The 22,141-nt window shown below is 41.9% G+C and overlaps 1 protein-coding gene across 1 annotated transcript in view; it reads left to right on the top strand.

The window, feature by feature from the left end:
- Positions 1–22,141, top strand: part of CDK18 (cyclin dependent kinase 18) — a 100,639-nt gene that overhangs the window by 56,069 nt on the left and 22,429 nt on the right. Inside the window, 5 exon segments of the mRNA XM_018561251.1 lie at positions 9,206–9,313; positions 11,686–11,742; positions 14,312–14,426; positions 16,942–17,036; positions 21,977–22,039. Coding sequence (XP_018416753.1) covers positions 9,206–9,313; positions 11,686–11,742; positions 14,312–14,426; positions 16,942–17,036; positions 21,977–22,039 — 438 coding nt within the window.

Raw genomic sequence — 22,141 nt, 5'->3', positions numbered from 1 at the left:
GTTGGCAACAAATCAGGAAGGTTATTATCAATGAGTCCTGGCAGGAAATATACTTCAAAACAGTACATAGAGCATATCATGCCTTTAATATCCCCACTAGGGGGACGTCTTCCTTATGGTTAACTGCTTGTCCGAAATGCCTTCTTCCTCTACCTGACCTCCTGCACCTACTATGGTCCTGCCCCCGTATACAAAACTTTTGGTCCGCCATAGTGTCCTTCACGAATGTGCACTCACGTAAGAATAGGAAGTTATCCCCAAACTTTTGCCTACTGCATGCCCTTCCCCTACCCGCGAACGGGAACCCCTCCTGCCCTACCCGCTGGGAGCATCTCTGTCTGCTGACAGCCAAAAAGGCGATCCTGTGTAACTGGATTTTATCAGATCCCCCTTCCATGGACACGTTCTGCCCCCTGTTGAATCGCTTGTTGTTACTGGACAAGCTGGACACAAAATTTTATCAAGCACGCACTAAAACGTTCTTTGCTACTTGGACATCGTATGTTGCAGCAGAGTTTTCATTATAACAGCTGCAAGATCTGATGTCCATTTTTAAGCTGTCCAAATGGTACCTCGAGGCTAAACTGACGGGTTCCCTAGGGCCCCTGGATGTCTTTTGACCCTTGATCTACTGCGATCACTCGAGGTTCCCACCACCAAACTCCACCATGAGTAGTCCTCCTGTTGCACCCACGAATGCCCCTAATGGTTCGAATTGGTCTTCTACCCACAGTACCGACCCTCATGGCTATAGGGTCTGCTACTAGTTGTTAGTATTACACATATTTGATGCGCAACTTTCCAGCGGAGTGTATCCATATTGTATGACTCTAGTTATTCAGTATCAGTTTATGGATGTACTTTACACGTCTGGATTTCAGTCTGCGTACTGAGTTATTGTCTCTGCTGCATACCAATGCTTGCTCGTTGTGTAATGTTTTATTTTGATTATTTTCAATAAAAATTTGACATGCTAAAAAAACAAAAAAACAGCAAAGCCCTAAGGATGATTTAAACATAAGTATTAGCTTAATATTTGAAGTAGCAGCACCTGTCCATTCCATTTCATGTAAGGACCTGATTGCAACATAATATCAGTAAATTTCAATGGGCACATTTCTGGGAGCGAGATGGAGAGCCACATAGTGCTTAAATATAAGTTTAAGATAAGACAGAAGCTTAGTGCGTCTTGGGCAAACTCACCGGCCCAAGTGGCTCCGTCGGCTAACGAAGGGAAGGGGGGAGGAGTCAGGTGACGTCACGGACATCGACGTCACTGGACTCCTCCCCCTTCCTTTCGTTAGCTTTATTCATTTTTTATTAAATATTTTTATTTTTTACTTTACTTTTAGGGGCTTTGGGGAAATATTAGGAGTCTTAACAAACTCCTGATATTTCCCTTTTTAAAATAGAAAAAGAGATTGAGGACACAGAGTCCTCAATCTCTTTTTCTGTATCCCCATTATCAATGAACTTGAATCCTCTGAGTGTTCCTGTTCATTGATAACATGAGAAAATAGTATGTTTACTATAACTACAACTATGATTGAACAGGAGGTGATGCAGATCACTCGCATTCATTCATAATTGAGGATATAGTACACATACCATGTCCTCAATTATCTACAAACACTCAGTGATCACTGAGTGTTTGTACCTTGCTCCAATGTGCTATCACATTGGGGGCTCGCAAGTTCCCTATGTCAGTGCTCCCCAACCTTTTTATCGCCGCGGACCGGTCAACGTTTGATAATTTTACCGCGGCCCGCTGAGGGGGGGACATTGATTGTTTATATTTTTAGATTGTTTTGATTTAATAATTTTAATTTAATTGTATTTAAACATGCCTTCAAAATAAAATACAGTTACACCAAAAAATGAATATAAAGTGATTTAACATTTTAACTCACTGGTGTGTGGGAATCACCTGTCCCGATAAATCCATATGTCAAGTAGGACTCATGGTATTGTCTGTTAAAAGTTACATGTTTCTTTGATGTTGAAGGCCCTTCTTCTGTCTCTTCACTGGGCCTTTTCTTTTTCCCAAGGAAACTTTCTAACGACGTCTGTTTCGTACTCATTTTTGCTCATTTGTGGGTTAAATTTGAGCAAACACAATATACATGTACACCAAGCACTGTTAAACATGAGAAAGTACCGGTGAACAGAGAGAAGGGCGATACACACCTTCTCTTTACCAAAGCTACAACGCCACTGCCGCTTGCAGCCGCTCAGCTCCAGACGTCACCTAAAACCGCCCCGATATCACGATATTTTGCGCATGCGCGGTATTGGTGCGGCTTTAGGTGACGTCTCTCAGCTCCCGGTTAACCTCTCGTCCTGGAAAGTCGGACAAACCCGAGAGAAATACACCACAGTAAATAAAATGGAAATAATTTAATGTTCCTTGGGCGGCCCGGTACCATTTGATCCACGGACTGGTACTGGTCCACGGCCCCGGGGGTTGGGGACCACTGCCCTATGTGATAGCACATTGGAGGTGACAGGTTCTCTTCAATGTGACAGTAGGGTTATATTAAACCCTTAGTGTCACCAGGTCTGCTCCTCTGATCCATAGTGGTTGGGAGCAATAACCAGCCTGCCATTGGCTATTTCAAATAGCAAAAGCCAATTGTCACACCCGGGGCCCAGCGGATATGTAACAGGATCTCAGCGACGGAGTTTTAGGGAGAGTAGGGCTCTGGGCTGAGTAGTATGCCGCTAATTCAGGCTTGAACCTCTGGCGTCACTCACAACTAACGGCGAGTTAGAGGTTCGTGCATCATATACCGGTACGTAACTCAGAGGGACAGTAGTGGCTATTACTTCATAGGCCACAGATAAATGAGAACATATATGATTCATGTAACTTTAGGAAGAGAATAAATCGGTACACCTCAGTATTTAAGCAGCAGTTCTAAGTATGAGAACGGATGTAATCCACATGGTGCCAAAGGCACAAAGCCCTCCAAGGAAACAAAGTCAATGGTATACACAGTACTAGATCAGTGTAGGAAGTTCACTAACATAACGACTGCAACCATAGATGCAGAGTACTTGCGGTTTGTAGAGTGTGGTTTTGAAGAGCGGTGGTTGCAGAGTGGAGTGGATATTAGCACAGTGATGGCTGCTGTAGAAGATCCTCCTGGCAAGCTGTGGAGGTGGATAGCTGTCCTGAGGCAACAGGGGGTTTAGCAGGTCCAATGGCTGGCTAGGATCAAGGGTTGGCAGGTCCCAATGGCTGGTTAGGCTGGAGGGTTAGCAGGGCGTTCGATCCTCAATAGTGGAACGCCTTGCTAACCTCGCAGGAGCCTTTAAATAGCCCGCTAGCGCGGGAAATTGAATGGGACGCGTCTTGCCGCTTCCGCGTTCCAGGGTGGACCGCATCGGCCGGCGTCATAGTGAGGAGGCGTGACGGCGGTGATGCTCTTCCGGGTGCGTTTCCGGAAGACCTTGTAGCCTGCTGAATGTTTGCTGTGCTTACAATCATAATCTTGGCATAATCTTGCTGCCGGCAGCTGTCATTTACTTGGTTCCAGCCTGGACATCTGCTGCACTGCGGAGGTAACTCCGCTCCCCCACATCACCCCATTCCTAAGACCACCCCACTCACACCTCACCATCTCTCGCTGGCCGCTCCGCAGCCTCTGCCAGCTCCGCTTCCTCCTCTACTATTTAACGGAGGTAAGATCATACTGCAGTGACTGAAAACAGTAGCAAACCTGCTATTGGCTATTTCAAAATGCAATAGTCAATCGCAGGTCAGCAGAGCAGCGGACCTGAAGGAGAACTCATTCTCATAGCAGTACGATCTAACCTCCATTAAATGGTATACGGGGAAGCGGAGCGAGCAGAGTCAGCGGAGCGGCCAGCGGGAGATGGTGAGGTGTGATTGGGGGGGTCTTGGGAATGGGGTGATGTGGGGGAGCGGAGTTACCTCCGCAGTGCAGAAGACGTCCAGGCTGGAGCAAAGTAAAAGAAAGCTGCCGGCCGCACGATTATGCCGCCATATAGTGCAAAAAATTATCTCAGCTGAAGTATGTGTATAATGCTCTAGGTGACATCTTCCCCATCCGTGTGCAACACCAATGACACAGACTGCATTCACCAGATAGGGTGGACCATAATAAAAAGAATGGTCATACAACGCTCAACCAAATGTTAGTAGTTGCTCCCAATCCATCCACTGGAATGCTGCACCGCCAGTACCAAACCTCTCCTTCTCCTCCCTTTTTTTACCAGATGCTCATAATACATTAAAACATCCATAGTGTAATACATTAAAATGCAATGTTTATTTAAAATAGTTTAAAAAAACACTCACAAAAGTGATAATGTGATCGCCTGTAACAAATCTTCCCTCCCAGAGCAGCTGGGGGCGGGTTACACAGAATCCAACAGCCTGATATACCAAACGTCCGTTTAGAAATCTTCCAGGCACAATCTCTACACTTCCTGCTGTCTAGTGGGTGACGTCCGCATCTACCCACTGACGTGTTTCATCAGGTGACTTCCTCGGGGTTGGGCTACAAGCTGATGTCACTCAAGTCCTTATATATCTCCTGTCCTACAATCAATCCTTTTGCTTCTTCTTTTGCCTGTCATTTTACAAATGCCCACTAGATGTCACTAGGTGTTAAGTGCAGATGTATCTTCCCCTATCAGAACCCCCCCATGAATGCATTCATTAAATACTGTGAATAAATACATAAAATAATTAAAATACATTAACAACTTCTTCTTACTAGAATGATAACCCATTCATAACATCTTTAAATATTCGCTCATAGTGCTAAACAATAATACAAAAGATCAATTTACCATAAATATGACAAATATAAGTGAACAGAGTGCTATAGTGCCCCCAATACATAATATAATATATAAAAGTGCTAGAGGGCCCCTCAATACTTGGTCTCTCATACTAAGTTGAGATAAGGTGCCCCTATGAGTGCAAATTGATGTGCTCACTACTAAATATTATAAATCTTTGCCTGAAACAAACAAAAGTTAGTATCACAATCTTAAACCAGTTTTAAGCCTAGTTATTTGTAATGAAACAGTTTAAATCCAACTCAACATTTAATCCTTTAGGTTGCATTGTATCCAGAATTACATTTCATTTAGTTTAATTCTGGGAGATGCCGTATTTTGCGCTCCATAAGGCGCAACAGACCATAGGGCGTAGGTTCTGTGACAGGTTCTGTGACAGAAGCTGCAGTTAGTGATCGCTGAGACAGGTGGTGCTGTGATTACAGCGCCACGGTCTCAGTGATCACACAGAGCAGACGAACGGACGTTCTTCGTCTGCTCTAGGGGCTCTATGGTGAGCTCCTATGCCGTGGTCACGGGTCCCCCCAGATGAGCGTCACTTGTATTAAACGAGCAGCGGCTCCCACTGTACATTTAGCTCTGCTTTAGCAGGGCTAAATGTACAAAAAACTACTCGCCCGGCGCCCGAAACTGCATTTACGGGCATCAGGCGATAGGGATTCACTCCCTATCCACTCCCTATAAATCGCACACACATTTTCCCCCGCCTTTTGGGGGGGAAAAGTGTGTCTTATGGAGCGAAAAATACTTCATATTAACCCCTCTTCTGTTCTTTCCTATTTTATTAGTCCCATAAAATATAAGATATCACGGAATATACCTATGAATGTTTCTTGATAACATTTTTCTAGACTGAACATTTGACTTTTATTTTAGCGCTGTGCATTTGGTTTGATTGATATAAGAAAGAGTTGGCACAGCAGATTTTAACCCCTTCATGACTGAGGCCTTTTTTTCATGTTTCATGTTTGCACCCATGTTATATTCCACATTTTAGGCCTGAAAATAACTTAAAACCCCCAAACATTATATATTTTCTGAAAGCCAAGACACTATAGAATAACATGGTGGCAGATGCAAATTTTTATGTTGCACGATATTAGCACAACTCCTTATCAAACCCCAAAATTTAGTGAAAAATGTACTTAAATGCTCCAAACACAATAAAATACCCTTTTTTTAAATAATATATAAAAGATGAGGTTACAATGAGTAAATAAATACCCAACATGCCCACGTTAAAAATTGTGTGTGTCTGTAAAACGGCGACAAAATTCAGTACCCCAAAAAGTCCATAGACGACACTTTAAAAACCCCTACAGGTCATCAGTTTAGAGATATCCAAAATACTGGCCCTAGAAGTATTGGTTTCACTCCAGTGTGCACAGCGATACATAACATGTGTAGCGCATTCGTCGTTTTCATACTAAGGTGACGCGTGTTTACATGAAGACGCGCATGCTCGCGAAGAACTTTAAAAATGTTTTTTTATTAGTTTTAGATTTATTTTATTTAATGTTAATTATCAAAACTGGGTCCTGGGCCCGTAGGAGGGGCAACGGTGTGAATGGCGTTACGCTGATAAGGGAACCAAGGCATTTGGTTTGCCTCGGCATGCGCCCTGAGATGAAAGGGCGCAGCCGCGCAGGCTGAGCACAGAAGCTGCCAAGCTTCCAGAACAGCCTGTGTGTCTTCCCTGATACCCAGGCCGGGCCGGCGGAATGACAATCTCTCCCTGGACCCCGCGGGCGGGCAGCCGGCCGATTGATTGCTATATGTTGTTTAGGGCGGCTGGGCCTATTTTAACTGCTTGAAGACCAGGTGTTTAGATCCCCTTCCCATCCAGGCCATTGTTCAGTGTTCAGTGCTGCGGTACTTTGACATTTATTCCGTCATGCAACGCTGTACTGAAATACATTTTATACAATTTTTTGGGGACAGATAGAGCTTTCTTTTGGTGATGTTTAATCACCACTGCGGTTTTTCTTTTTATACTATAGTTCGGGAAAATTACAGAAATTTTTTTTTAAAAAAAAGTTGTTTTTTTTACATTATGTTAGGAAACGTTTATTATCACCCAATTTTTTGATAAAACATAAAAGACGGGGTCACGTCGAGTAAATAGACACCAAGCATGTCAAGCTTAAAAATTGCGCGCACTCGCACAAAACCACCATACCCAAAATTGGCCATAGGCGATGCTTTAAAAAACGTTTACAGCTCATCAGTTTAGTTATCAGTGATTGATGGCCCTAGAATTATTGCTCTCACTGCGACGTTCGCAGCGATATGTAACATGTGCGGCGTAATGGGCGCAATCGTCTTTTTCGCAGGTATGCGCACCGTACGCATGTTTGCATGCGTGTACGTATGGGTGGGGACTTTTTTTTTTTTCCAAGATCTGCTTCATCAGCTTCTCTCCAGCGTCTGAAGCTGGAGAGTGACACAAGAATGTAACATACAACACTTCCGCATTCTTACAGCCGAGAGGGGATCGGAGGGAGATCCTGTACCGACCTCCCTCTGATCCCCTGTGACAGAGGCACTATGCTGGTCCCGGGCTCAGCGGAGCCCGGGATCAGCGTGACAACGGGAGGGGGGGACACGGGCCGATCGCCCATACAAGCGATCCGCCGGCTCTATAGCCGGGGGATCGCTTCTATGTTAACAGGCATCGCTGCTTGTTTTTAAATCAACTGGATTTCCCGCTCGCGCACGCGGCTTATCTAGATAGCTCCAGGCCGGCCGTTCTTTTACAACGGCCGGCTGGGAGATAGTAAAGGTAGGGGCCTGCAGCTCCCCGGCCTTGACACCCAAACGGGCCGTGCCAAGGACCCTGGTGGGCCGGATGTGGCCCGCGGGCCATAGTTTGAGGACCCCTGTGTTAGAGGGTTCCAAGTCCCCATGGGGGTATTCACCCCATCCTGTGTCTAAAGGTTTTCAACACATGTCCCCATCTTCCCTCCTCATCAGCAGTTCATGCACTTTGCAGTGGGAAAACAGCACTTCCAGCTCGTGGCTCATCCCTCTCCCGTCGCACGACCCCTGCCACTTCCCCCCAGGTCTTTGCCAAGGTACTGGCTTGTGTACTTGTGCTGCTGTGTTGTAAGGGAATCCACATTGCAGGGTATATGGACAATGCCTTGAAGGTCAGGGTTTCTCCCTTTCCGGTTAAAACTCACTCGACTATTGTGTCGACTAGTGTGTCAGTGCAGTGTATCAGTGCTTCTTAGGCCTTTCAGCAGAATGTGTCTGTTTCTCAGATTTGCAAGGTCGCCACCTGGTCTTTGGTTCATAAGTGTATGGAGTTTATCAGGTGGATGTTGAGGCCTCTGCTGATGCCAGCATCGGCCGTAAGGTGCTTCAGGCTGCTCTTTGAGTTCATACCTGGTGATTCTCCCAGCAACATACTTCCTGCTCTGTGGTGACAACACTCACTGTAGTGTCTCCATGGAGAAGCAGCATTGTCACCCTAGGGGAGGAAGTTATTTAAGCCCGTGACACTGCACGCAAAGCCGTGCAGAGCAAAGCAAAGCTGTCCGGCACAGAGCTTTGCGTGCAGTGTGTGAGCTGAGTGCAGGCAGATGATTGACTGACTGCACCTTCAGCCAATCGGCTTGTGCGTAAAAAACAGCCAGACGTTGCATGCTGACGCACGGGTTTATACGAGCGAGTCCATTGGCTGAAGATGAAATTTTTCATATCGGCACGCTCAGCTTCGCGAGCTCTGCAAGCTGACTTGCCAAGGAGAAAATTACATGACACACTGCTCGCGAAGGCAGCTTCGCGTGCAGCGTGTCACAGCCTTTAGGATGACAGAACACACCCTCTCTCCAGGAGATGCTCTATAGTTTACAAGGGTGAACAGGGCCAGGCTGATAAGATTTGAGATATCCTGGAGAGTGCACAAGATACAGGATTTCTGGCAGGATCATTTGGGTTTTTATGCACTTATTGAACTGATATAACAAAATGCTTACAATTGTATATTTCACAGACCAAAATGAGCCAAAAGGAGAGTCTCGTTGTTGAGGTTTATATACCAATTAAGTGGTAGGTTCAGTCTAAGGGTTCTTTCTCATTTTGCCGTGGCCTGTAATCTTAACCTATCAGTCCCAGGTTCTTTGTCCACAAAATGTACAGTTAATTTATATTGCTAATTAGTCACATGCTGTGCAGAAGTGTGTTTATTGCCTGGATAAGGAGAAAAAAGGTAGTTACTTTTGGCATAGCCATGATTGGGTTACATTGATTTAACTATTTTTCCTCTCTCTCAGTCCATATTTAGATAGATATATATGTGAGTGTGTGTGTGTGTGTGTGTGTGTGTGTGTGTGTGTGTGTGTATAACATATGTCTGTTTTTTGTCCAGGATGTCAGTAAACTGTCTTTACCCGTGGACATTCTTGCAAAACTCCAGATGCATAATACAGAAGTTGATCCAAAACCTCTGACAAGGATATCACGAAGAGCTTCTTTGGTTAGTGAATATACTGACTGATTTACTATTTATGTGAACATTCCATAAACCAGCTTGGTTAGTGAATATACTGACTGATTCACTATTTATGTGAACATTCCATACACCAGCTAGAATTTCAAATCAGGCTCAGAGTAGGAGTATCTGTATTTACTAAAATGAATGGGATGGCAGAGGGCAGGCTGTATTGACACTCTCTGACAGTCTACTAATGCATGCTTGGATTAGCAAGCTATCATAGACCCATACCTCTATATGCTGATGTTTTGAAGTACCCATAGAGATGAGATGAAAGTTGGTTGATCCAGTCATTTTCCAAGGGAATGGAAAATATCAAGAAAAAATTGGCAATCAGAACAGTTAGAAACACTTTCTGAGTCGCTATTATTCTGCCACTTATAGGTTGGGACTGCCTGATTTTGCCTTCTCTTGCCTTTCTCTTGCCTTCTCTTGCCTTTCCACTTGCCTTTCCTATCAGAATAAGTTGCCCTGCTATGACCGTTAGAAATTCTGACCTAAGGGTGTTCAAAATCATGCATATATATCGGGTTGCCTTCTAAAGTCAGTGGCCTGTCTTTAGCCATTAGGTTATGGAGTGAGACAGTTCTTACATGGCTTAGAGATGGGAAAGGAATATCTGAAATTGCTGCATGCTCAAAATGGATGTACACTTTTCAGGCATGGAGGACATTAGTAGAAGTGAAGACTCGCTGTACAGAAAACAGAATATTTTAAAGTTAAGTAGACACAGTCATATTGGAATAAAATATTTTTATTTGGCCGGCAGTCTACTTTAAATTTATTAACAGAAATCTACAGAGTCACTACAGTACTTGCGTAGTACTTTAAGAAATAGTGTAAATCTGAAATTCAGCCTTACCCTCATTCTTCTACATTTGTACAGGCTTCTTTCCTGTGCTGAAATTGCAGTGTGCATCAGAAGCTGTGGCAGGTCAGATAGAGTCCGTCCCATTTCCTGGCTTGAGGACTTTGTTTCATCTTACCCTTTCCTTCCCAGCCAGACGGTCTCTGTTCCACCACTTTCATACATCGGATTTCAGTTATTTCCACCATGGAGACTCAGCATCGCATGTAGGTGCTAACTATGGCATTTAACGTGCAAATGCAGCCTGTCTAGGAAGGTCCACTTCTCCAGACTGACATCCATCCATCACAACATCTTTCCTCCCAAGTTCACGCCTGCTACTTGCAACAGGCCTGAGAGCTTTTGAGAGGAGGACTGAGGCTTGGGCCTGGGTGACAACCATGGCTCCCTTCATATGTACAGTGGAGAAAGCCAGTATAGCCACTCAGACACAGAAAGTGTATTATTTGCAGATTAAAAAAATAAAAATAAGAAAAAGTCTAAAAAAAAATAACTAATACAAACATTTCATCTAATAAATTTTTGTGTTTACATATGCTTTAAAGGATAAGTTCACCTTTTGCAAAAATTAAAGAAATGCATAATTAATAATTTATTTTTTAAAAACATGCATTTCTTTTGCATTTAAGCCTGGAAAGCATTGCAATCCTGATCACTCCATCACAGCTGCAAAGCTCAGGCTTCTGCACATTTTCAAACTGGCGGAGCTCGTAGGGAGGTGCAGAGTTTCAGTTAGGAGAGATGGGGGAAGGACGGCTGGACTTCAGACTGCATTAAATAACCTCATATGCTGTCTCACTCTAGGTAGATGCTGGAATATGGACAGCTCTAGCTAGAGCAAGGACGGCTGGATGCTGTATGAGGTGATTTAATGCAGTTTCGAGTCCAGTAGTCGTCGTCCCCCATCTCTCCTAACTGAAACTCCGTATCTTTGTACGAGCTCTGCCAGTTTGAAAATGTGCAGAAGCCTGAGCTTTGCAGCTGTGATTGAGTGATAAGGATTGCAATGCTTTCCAGGCTTCAATGCAAATATTAAAGAAATGCATATTTCTTTAATATATTAATTATGCATTTCTTTCATTTTTGCAAAAGGTGAACTTATCCTGTAAGTATTATTTACATCTAATGAACTGTTGTTCCTCCCCTCTGTGCAAGAATGGCATTATCTTTGCATTAGCAACAAAACAGCTGAGAAATGTTTTTTTGTACTTTGCTTGTAGGGGAAAAACATAGAAAGAACCTATATCAGGATCCTGATACAATAATGGTATATAATGAGAGAAATTTTAATTGTATGTAGGAGCTGACATCTCTGATGCAAATCAAAGCAACTCTCTGGGTTAATTTGACTGGCTTGAGAATTGGCACATATTCTCCCCACTGTTGTGCAGAATATCTGCTGATCTGTTACCATCCTAAGTTTAGGTTTGGACATTCCTGTTATGAGAATAAACAATGAAATTGCTTATTAGCCTTTTTCTTGCAGTCCGATATTGGATTTGGAAAGCTGGAGACATATGTGAAGTTGGACAAACTGGGAGAGGTGAGAAATAATCTATTGGACCAACATTCTTTTGTCTCTTTTTCACTTTTATGCCTCTTTCTCTGCACAACCCTTATTGTTTTAAAACATTTTTTTTTTGTCAAATGTAATTGGTACTGTGGTTTGATCTCCTGTCCAGGAGATGCAACAGGAAATAATTGGAAATCTCACCAGAGTGAGAGGAATTCCCAGTTTTTTACGGTTAAGCTAAAATAAATTTTTTTTAAGCCAAACTATTTAACAACTTGTACCTTTTGTCAGCATATAAAGATACCCACTTCTTCAAAATCTCAACTCTTAGTAAAACAGTTTTATGTAATGTTCCAATTTTTGCAACTTAAGGTTCAAAGGCCAAACCAAACAGGGAAGAAGACATTGGGTTTCCCTTATTCTGTAAAAAGGCACAGCTTCAGAAACACATTTATGAGGCCTACTATGGGCTTTTGGTTGGGCACACCTTAACTGTACTTATTCAAATATTATGTCTTAACATCCCTTTGAAAAATATATAACACCAAATGGAAAGCCTTACAAGTTTCAAGGCTTTGACACATGTAAAGCTAGAACCAGAATTTGATTTTGATGATTTTAATATAATCTCTAGTTATGACTGCTAGTATTCCAATCAGAAATAATGCTAGTTTAATCCCCACTAATTGTTTAATTTTATTTCTAAAGATTTTGCAAGCATATGTGCTATTCAAGGGGACAATGTATACTGTAAGTGACTTTGGTTGTATTTCCCGATGTTAAATATTAAGCCAAATATAAAGAGAGATAAAGAGAGAAAGAAGTAAGGCATTTCCTTTTAAAGCTGAACTCCAATAAAACCTCTAAATACACAGTTGTAACATAATTAGGAACTATTTTACCTTAGAAAGTATTTGTATTTCTTATTATTCCTTTCATGAGATTTATACAGTCCTGCTAGACAACACTATCAGGTCAGCAACCTGCATCAGTTAAGCAATACAGTTTGGTCACCTCCAACCTCTGACTGGACCATGAACAAATATCATAGACCGACTAATTCATATTAAACTATTCAATATGCTTTCTCCTCCTGTCAGCATGTTCATTATAGGCACATTAGTTTTGGAGCATACCTAATTGGTCCTAAGTGCTTTCCCTCAGCATAAGTTTTGTTGTGTAGGAGATTACAGGAGGCTCATGCAAGTCAGATTCATACTTGCACTAGTTGCATTTACATATTTAATATTTTTTTTATACATACATAGCTTTAGTAATCCATGCTTCTTTTATATCTGCATTAGGCTGGGTTCACACTTAGGCGTATCGAATATGCGCGTTTGTCCCGCGTTTTGTGCCGCGTGTTTTCTACCGCGATTCGTGGTAAAAAACGCATGACAAACGCGTGTTTCCGAGGGCTACCTGGCTGTATCCCTCCTGTACTTCTTTGAGCATAGGGCGTTTTGCAGCGCATTCCTACGCACTGTAAAACGCCCAGGTGGGAACCATGCCCATAGGCAATCATTGGTTTTCTCATGTTGAGCGTTTTACAATGCGTAGGAACGCGCTGTAAAACGCCCAGGTGTGAACCAGGCCTTAAAGTGACACTAAACTCAGGAGTTAAATCTTAAAAATTAATTCAAGTTCCTTAACTAATAACAAAAATGTAGCTTATTTGTGTATCTCTCAGCTGTAGATACTCAAATCATCTCTGAATTCATTCTGACACTGTCCTTCTTTCTGGAGAGTGGATACTTTTGTTCCCCATGGTCCGTGTGTCTTGTAAAGTAGCCATGCACCAAGCTCACTCCCGTAATGGACTACAATCTCAGTATAAATTAGCAAACTAAACATGAGATTGTAATCTATCATGGGAGTGAGCTTGGACTGGTGGCTACTTTACAACACACACAGGGACCATGGGGAACAAAATTAGCCACCCTCCAGAAGGAAGGATTGGCAATTTTTTCTTTTTACAACTTCCACTTTCAGTTAATCAGATTAATATTGGATGTTGTCTATCTTTTGTCCCAACTTTATTGCATTTATATACGTAGTCTTTAATTTCCTTTTTTATGTAGGCATTAAACGGAGAGGCCTGAATCTGTAGTATCCACTCTCCACAGGACATTGTAGTGATTACTCCATACTTTGCCTGCATTTTACAATGAATTCATAACATGCAAAGTGCAGTGTGGTGTCCTACAGCTTGTTTTCTGCATAGCATTGCAAAAAACATTCCAGTATAGAAGGAAAGCAAGGGCATGACAAGTTTCGCCCTTTCAATACTTTTTTCTAATCATTAAAATTAATGGGTCTTTGCTTGCTTTAGAGCCCTGGAACAAGCAGAGGGAAACGCATATTTGTAAAGCACACAGCTGCACTTTATAAATGTGCATGATATATTTTTTTTTTATTTCGGAAAGCAGTGGTGGGCGCTTTAATATTTATATATGCTATAAATGTGGTGGTGTAGTGTTTTTTCATCAGTAGAGTTGTGTGTTCATACATAGTTATTGAAATTACTTTGGCTTTATTTGAACTGCATGATGGCATCTGTGGTCCCCTATCTTAAAAACTGTCTGTAAACATTTTGCAGGGAACATATGCCACCGTGTTTAAGGGGCGCAGCAAACTGACAGAGAACTTGGTGGCTCTAAAAGAGATCAGGCTAGAGCATGAAGAAGGAGCACCATGCACAGCCATTAGAGAAGGTATGAAAGAAGAAGCAAGTCAATTATTGTTGCAGAAAATATCAATTGATGTAACAGGTAAAAACGTTTGCCTTAAAAACTGTTAACATATTTTGGGAGCTTTACCTAAAGGACCATAGCAAACAAGGGTACAAGTACTCTTAAAAACCTAGACCACATAGGGACTCATATACACACATAGGCACACAAAGGTTGAACTTGATGGACATGTGTCTTTATTCAACCTCAAATACTATGTAACTATGCAATTTGTTATTTGTGTACATCACATATGCACATATTTCACCACAGAGCTGACTGATCCATATTGAACACAGTTATCAGTATGTACAAATATTTTATTTACCACTGAATACAAAGATGGGTTCTGTCTGAGCTACGAGTCAGCAAACGTGTTAGTGAGTACTGTCACATGCATTCTGGGAGCTCTCACATGTTAGGTGTTCTTATGTGGAGGAAGATTAATTAAAAATGATTTAGGACCATACTATGAGTTAGAACTAGAAACTTGCCTACAGTGAAGGGCCTCAAGTTCTAAATGTTGTTTATGTCCAATTAAGAAGACTTTTTCTGTCACATTTAAATACTGTATGTGTCCCTATGAGGAGATTTCCCTGACTTTCTGTTCTGGCTGCATTCATGAAATCAGGAAGTAAGGAGAACTCTCCCAAAAAGGAACAAAGACAGCGAAAAAAATTGAACCAGGTTTTAATCCTCCAAAAAAGAGTTGAGCTTCAAAACAACCTTGCTGCTAAAAAAAAAAAAATCTGGCATCTGTTCTCTGTAAAAGAATATGTTGTAAACTTACTGTTCCTGTCTAGTAGGAGGTGAATTCATTTTTCACTTTCTTGTAGAGTTGCCAATCTGCGCTTCCTGGTGCATCCGATAGTGTGTACCCACAAGAGGGTGTGCTTCTTTCTGCCAGCCCGCGGGAGGAAACGCATCGCTCAGCAGGGTACATGTTATTCAACACATCCAGAAGTGCCTGGAGCCTGTCTACAAGGTAAACTATACAACGTATTCTCTTACAGGAGGCAGCTGGTGGAATATTTTATTTTTCTAGCAACATGATCCCCTATAGGTTTGAGGGACACTTCATTCAAGAAAGATCCTAAACAACCAACTGTGTACTGTTTGCATATAAGCATACATAACTAAAGATGATTGAGCACTTTTTTTTTTTTTTTTACAACAGATGTCTTGTCATCATTCTTTTCTTATTGAATGGAGAGATGGAATAGGTTGAGGTAGATCGTGTTGGCTTGGAGTGGCTATAGATGACTCAATAATCAAAACTGATGGCTGTTTTTATAAGCATCTTATGTGACTAATTGGCCATTTTTAATTTTCTAACAGACATTAATAAGTGATTTGAGAACTTGTTTTTGCAAAATGGGATATTCCAACATTTTGATAAATTTCCATGTGCGTAGCTCCATCCTTTCCTTTGCTATAGAGCAGAAGCAAGGGTCAAAATGCTATGAGTGATATTCATCATTTCTCTCTCACAGCAAGGTAATGTCAAATAGGAGCAATGAGACAGATTTATTCTAATTGGGCAGCTCCATTAATAAATTCCTCCCTCTGTTTCTCTAAAGAAGCAATGTGACAGAATAAGAACTGACCACTTCATAATTGTGCAACTGTTGCGTGGAGAAAATATGTATCATCTTCAATGGTAATTCTGTCACAGACCTGTGCAAATCTCTCTTAGTTTCCTTCCCAGGATTTCAGGCTTAAAGGAGAACTATGAGGTGAGTGAAAATCACTCAGCCTCATAGTTGGAGCCGACGTGTGACAATGAAACTGTCACACGTCGGCTCAATAGATCGGGAAGTGAGCGAACACATACCGTCGCTCGCTCACTTCTCGATCCTGTCCCTGCAGAGAGCCGTGACTGTCACTCATGGCTCCCTGCAGGGATTCCACCCCTCCCCTGTCTAGTCCTCCATCGCTGACTGGCTGAATGGACGGGGGAGGGGGCGGGTACAGCTGGCTCTGCCTCTAGATAGGCAGAGCCAGCTGTCAATCACGCAGCTGGATGGATCCAGACAGTAATCTCGGGATCCGTCCCGGCTGCGGCGGTCTCAGTATACCGCGAGCTGTAGCTCACGGTATACTGAGCACGGGAGGACACAAACTAGCGTCCTCCCGTGACCCTAGGAAGAACTATAGGGAAAAGCACTGACCCCATAGTTCTCCTTTCAGGATTGCAAATATACATAAACACTGTTGCATAGACTTTACAAACTGACATCTTGATCTCCATCAAGCAAATATCTTGATGTGTCTTGGCCCTCGGGAGGGCACATAAATATTATCCCTGCCTGCTGTTGTCACACAAATATCTAAACATATATGGCCATCTTTAAGTCCATTCCACTTCCCCATCCAATAACCGTTAGGGGCCAATTCAATTGTTAAATCATGTGTGGTAACATCTGAAATTAAAGTACTGTAATTAATATTGATGACATGTGAAAACTTGTTTGATTCTGTCTTTGTTCTTTTTCAGTGTCCCTTTTGAAGAATCTGAAGCATGCTAACATTGTCACACTTCATGATATTATCCACACAAATTATTCTTTAACTTTAGTCTTTGAATACCTGGTAAGCGTAATATACCTAATATGTTCTAAATAAAAGATGCTAATGGAATAGTAAATTTACACAATTACAAGCTTTAGAAGAGACTCCAGTTATTGGCTGAATGTTTTTTCCATTAAGGTGTTTCTGCTTAAACCTTTCCCGCCCGCATTGTTTTATACAACCAGTTGATCTACTGTAGGTACACACATTCTTTCTTCTTCAAAGTGTTGAATGTTATACTATGTTGTTTTTTTTCAGTTAATACTCCAAATGTACTTTTAGTTGGACAGACTTACAATGAGTGTGCTTTTATATGTCATGTTGGTTTGGGGCAGATTTAATAAACTAGGCTGATTTAATTATGTTTTACTTAAAGTGTCACTAAACCCAATCCTAAAAATCAAATAGAATATTTGAGCAATATCAGTCTCGAATTCTGTACACCAAAACTCTTTTCAACACACTTGTTTTATGAGGATGGATACGCTGGCTCTACATGGTTCCATTGAATGTGGGATGTAGTCACCCTCCTTGCCGTGTTCCCGATCTGGTTTTATTTCTATGTACCATTCAGTGCTCTTTGCCATGTTCATTCAGCACAGCGCCGCCCAAAACAAAACTTAAAACTGGAAGTTCTAGGAAAGCTATTCGGTGGATAGCACGGAGGGGAGAATCAGTATGCAGAACAGAAGGAAGAATTAAACATTGTTTGCTGATTAAGATTAAGATGTATTCTTTTATAGATGATGCTGGATTAGAAACTTATTTTTAGATTGAGGGTTTAGTGATGCTTCAAAGCAGAACTGAAGTCTTATGTAGAAAAATTGCAAGGCAAAAGTGACATACAAAGATTTTTCTGCCAAAAAAAACTTCCCCCCACTCTCTCTTAGCATTCTTTTCTTTAAGAATGGACATGCGCCAGGCAGTGGATATGCCGAAAATAGATATGGCTTCTGGGGATGATATAATTCCATGCATGCACAGGAGATGTATAATTAGTGGCCATCCAATGCTCGAAGACCGTCATGGAACCAGTGGACATACTTGCACATTATGGCATATGCACACCCTCACGCAGAGAAATTTAGTTCTGCTTTAGGCTCTTCAGGATACCTTCTGTAAAACGTCCATTTTCCTAAACCCAGCAATTATAGGACACACATATACCCATTGTATGCGGTTATTACATACTCACCTGTGCTTTGGTGCATGTTCGGGGCAGGGATCCGACTCACTCCTTAGCCGTCATGTGGCTTCTCCCTCCTTGGCGGCCTAAGCCGTGAAATCTCAATTGCCAGGCGTTCGTGCAATGAGGAACACACCCGGCAAGTCTCCCGCCTCCAGGCTGAATCTTTCTAAATCCACTGACACTGCTGACAGGCACTCTCCTCACCCCTGCCTGCAGTGTTACCGACTAAAAGTTATCATAGACTTATGAATTCCGTTCCTGTTGAAGTGATGTAACTTCTACAGCGTATATATATCCTTTTGCTTTATGGACCTATGTGACATTACATGTTGCTTAAACTAACAGGGAAGCTTTGACTAGACACATATGTGATTCCAATCCTCATTAATTAAAGGGGAACTCTAAGGCAACACTTTGTCTGTAGCTGTGATCCATACTGAACCACCCTGGAATTATTACAGTGGTTGACAGTAGTTAGGAAGAATCTGGAAACTTCACAGATCATCACACCAATATTTATATTTTGCAGATTGTGTACCTCATTCACTACTTGAGGCTAAGGCTACATTCACCTAAGTGATTTATAGTTTGTACCCATGTTTTTCAAGCATTTTATGCACTACTTGTAGTACAGAAGCAGAATTGAGCATTTATTTTCATTTTTTTATAAAGACTTTTAAACATGCATAAACTCACATTTTCCAGCATTTTTCAGGACCTTCCATTAAAGTCTGTAGGGCCAAAATGCTCGATTCAGCCTGAAAAGATGCTCTGTTTTTGTTTTTTTTTAATGATGGGCGTTTTGCTACAGGCGAATGAGTGCTCGGGTGTGAACAGGCAACATACACTGAGTGGCCAGATTATTATGACCACCTGACGTTTGTAGGCAAATTAGCTATAATTAGCTATAATTTCGCGCTGAAGTTGCTAGAGGGCCAGACCATTATAAATAGGGAAGCAGGTTGTTTACCACGACAGTAGAAGTGATTTTTTTCTGAAGATATGGGTAAACAACGCAATTTAACAGCCTTTGAACGTGGGATGATTGTTGGCGCTCGGAGCCATGGAGCGAGTATCAGCAAAACAGCAGAATTTGTTAAATGTTCAAGAGAAGCTGTTGGTAAAGTGTTTAAAGACTCGACTGTCAGCCTAAAATCTGGGTCTGAATGTGCCTTCGCCGCAGTATTGAAGTCAAAAGGTGGCCCAACGAAGTACTGATGGGGTGGTCATAATAATCTGGCAACTCAGTGTAGAAAACAATGGGATTTTTAATATTGGGGGGTTTTGGTGTAGTTGGACAGGAGGTCAAAACCTTTGTGCATGCCTTGTATGCGTGAATGGGAAGGCCTTGTGTTACAGTTTAATTCCTGCATGCAACCTCAAGGGTCAGTGTGTTTGTAAATGGTAATGGTTTCCTTTCTATTTTCTTTATATCATTGCACCAGACAGGGTTGGCTTTATCTCCATACCTGTGTGCCCTAGCAATTAAGACCCATGCTATAAAATTGATAAATATTAGACATGTGCGATTCGTTTAGTTCCGAATCCAAATTCGGGCGAATTTTCTGAGATTTGGATGCATACGAATTACGAATTACAGCTAAAACGAATGCAAACGAATCCGATTTCCCGAAGTTCGTCAGCGGTAGTCCGGTTGAAATTTCGAAGTGAATCTTTTTTTTTACAGTCTGCAGAAGATGAAAACCCCAATTCATACCAGATCCTTTAGGTCTGGTAGAAATGTTAGGAGGGACCCTCCCCCAAGTTAAAACAAAAAAAAGTGCGTGGGGTTCCCCCCAAATCCTACCAGACCCTTTAGGTCTGGTAGGAATTTTAAGGGGGAACCCCAGCCCCCAAAAATGTGGGGGGGGGAACGTGGGGTCCCCCCTAACAGTCCTACCAGACCCTTGATCCGAGCACTGGCATGGCAGGGCAGGAAAGAGGGGGCACGTTCGAGCGCCCCCCCCTCCCTGCGCCTTACTAGGCCACGTGCCCTCAGCATTGGGAGGGTGTCCCCGTGCCGATGGGGACAAGGGCCTCTTCCTCACAACCCTGACCCGGTGGTTGTGGGGGTCTGCGGGCAAGGGGGCTTATTTGCATGGGGGTACCCATTTAAATAAGGGGGCGCCCAGATCCCGCCTCCCCCCTTGTGAATGAGTAAGGGGTCCCCCCCCCCCCCCTTTTCCTGCCCTGCCGGGCCAGTGCTCGCATCAAGGGTCTGGTAAGACTGTTAGGATCAAGGGTCTGGTAGCGATTTTGGGGGGAACCCCACGCACTTTTTTGTTTTAAGAATTACATTTATTTATTTTTATTCAAAAGTCAGCTTTATTATGTAAATACACGATACATGGGTAACATATATAGGTATAAACCATTCTGAATACAAGCAGTATAGCAGTAGTGGTGTGCCCATGGTGAAAGGGCAATTATCATAGGGCGAAAACAGCCCTGACGAACATATCGCGATGTATAAGCATTTTGTACTTGCATGGTTATCCAACAATTCTCAGAGTTAAGCACATCGTGCTACTCTTATAACATCCAAAATAGATAATACCAAGAAAAGGAGTAAGTTATTCGAGTTTTGATCTGTGTTCCCCCTCGCTTCGGATATCGAAACAACAGTAAATGGTGCAGGTGTGACAACTAAATAAATGGGGAGGAGGGAGGCAGACAAACAATAAATGGGGAGGAGGGAGGCAGACTGTAAAAAAAAAATTCTAATGCCACTTTGTTGCTAACGAAATTTCGGCCAATAAACGAAATTTCGACCGGACTACCGCTAACGAATTTTGTCCGAATCCCACAACGAATTCAATTGCGGATCCGAATCCGAAAAACGAAATATGCAAAATCAAAACTAAACTAAACAAATTTTTTGCTGGTGCACATGTCTATGAGTTATATAATTGGCCTGTCTCTGTGATCCCACACATATAATTTAGGTCTATATGCAGTGACCTTAATCATCTTTTTACCAGATACATACCACTTACTGCATGTTATGGCAGCCAGGAATTAATTTAGGACTCCATTAGGTCGTTTGATCAATTGACTTTAATTGATGCAACCCCAATATCCACAACGCTCTCATCATCTATTTGGGCAGAGACCATCTAATTTCTATCCAATTTGTTCTCAGTTAACATATTATTTTCCTGAGGGCATGTGTATTGTTTTAATCCTAAATCATTATTAATAAACAGTTTTTAAAATGTATAGTTATAAAAAGCATGTCTCCTTAGACCCCTTCCTGGATTACCTAATAAGCACTACTCAAATTTGGAAATGTCCCCAGAAATCTTCTAGAGTATGGGGCAAGTGATGTAGTTCCAGGTCTTCTTTTCCTTGATAATGCCTTAAAATGTTAGTTTAGGAAGGAACTCTGCAATATGAGCAAATGTGCTATATTCTTTGACAGTGGGCTTTTCTGTCACGTGCTTTTAAGTTGTCAGTTTAATTTCATTATATGTATTCTTATGAGAAACAAAATTGCTAAGCATGCTTGGTAATTATTATATTAACCACACAGTTACTTTGAATCGTGTTTATTCCAATTTTGACTCGTGTACATAATCTTCTCATGTCATTTTCTGGCAAATGCATTTGTTCAATGCTGGTTTTTTAACACTTTCTTTTTTCTCATTAAAGCAATAAAACACGTTCAAAAGTGAACTAATATTAGTGCATGTAAAGTAGTTCCTCTACAAACTGGCAAAAGACTAATTATTGTTTAAATTAAATAATATATATTTTTTATGCTTCTTTCTAGGATAGTGACCTAAAACAATACCTTGATAACTGTGGTAGCTTGATGTCAATGCACAATGTTAAGGTAGGAGTTCTAAACACAAAACATTTTTAATTATTATCTTTTGTTTGGGCCCTACGTCTTCGCAATGGCATGATTTCTGTGACCGTATGTATTCAGCTTATT

Source organism: Nanorana parkeri, unplaced genomic scaffold (assembly GCF_000935625.1).
Source record: "Nanorana parkeri isolate BGI_ZX_2015 unplaced genomic scaffold, ASM93562v1 scaffold510, whole genome shotgun sequence".
Classification (NCBI taxonomy): domain Eukaryota; kingdom Metazoa; phylum Chordata; class Amphibia; order Anura; family Dicroglossidae; genus Nanorana; species Nanorana parkeri.
Note: the sequence above shows the minus strand (reverse complement) of the source record. Positions and strands in the feature narration are given on the sequence as shown.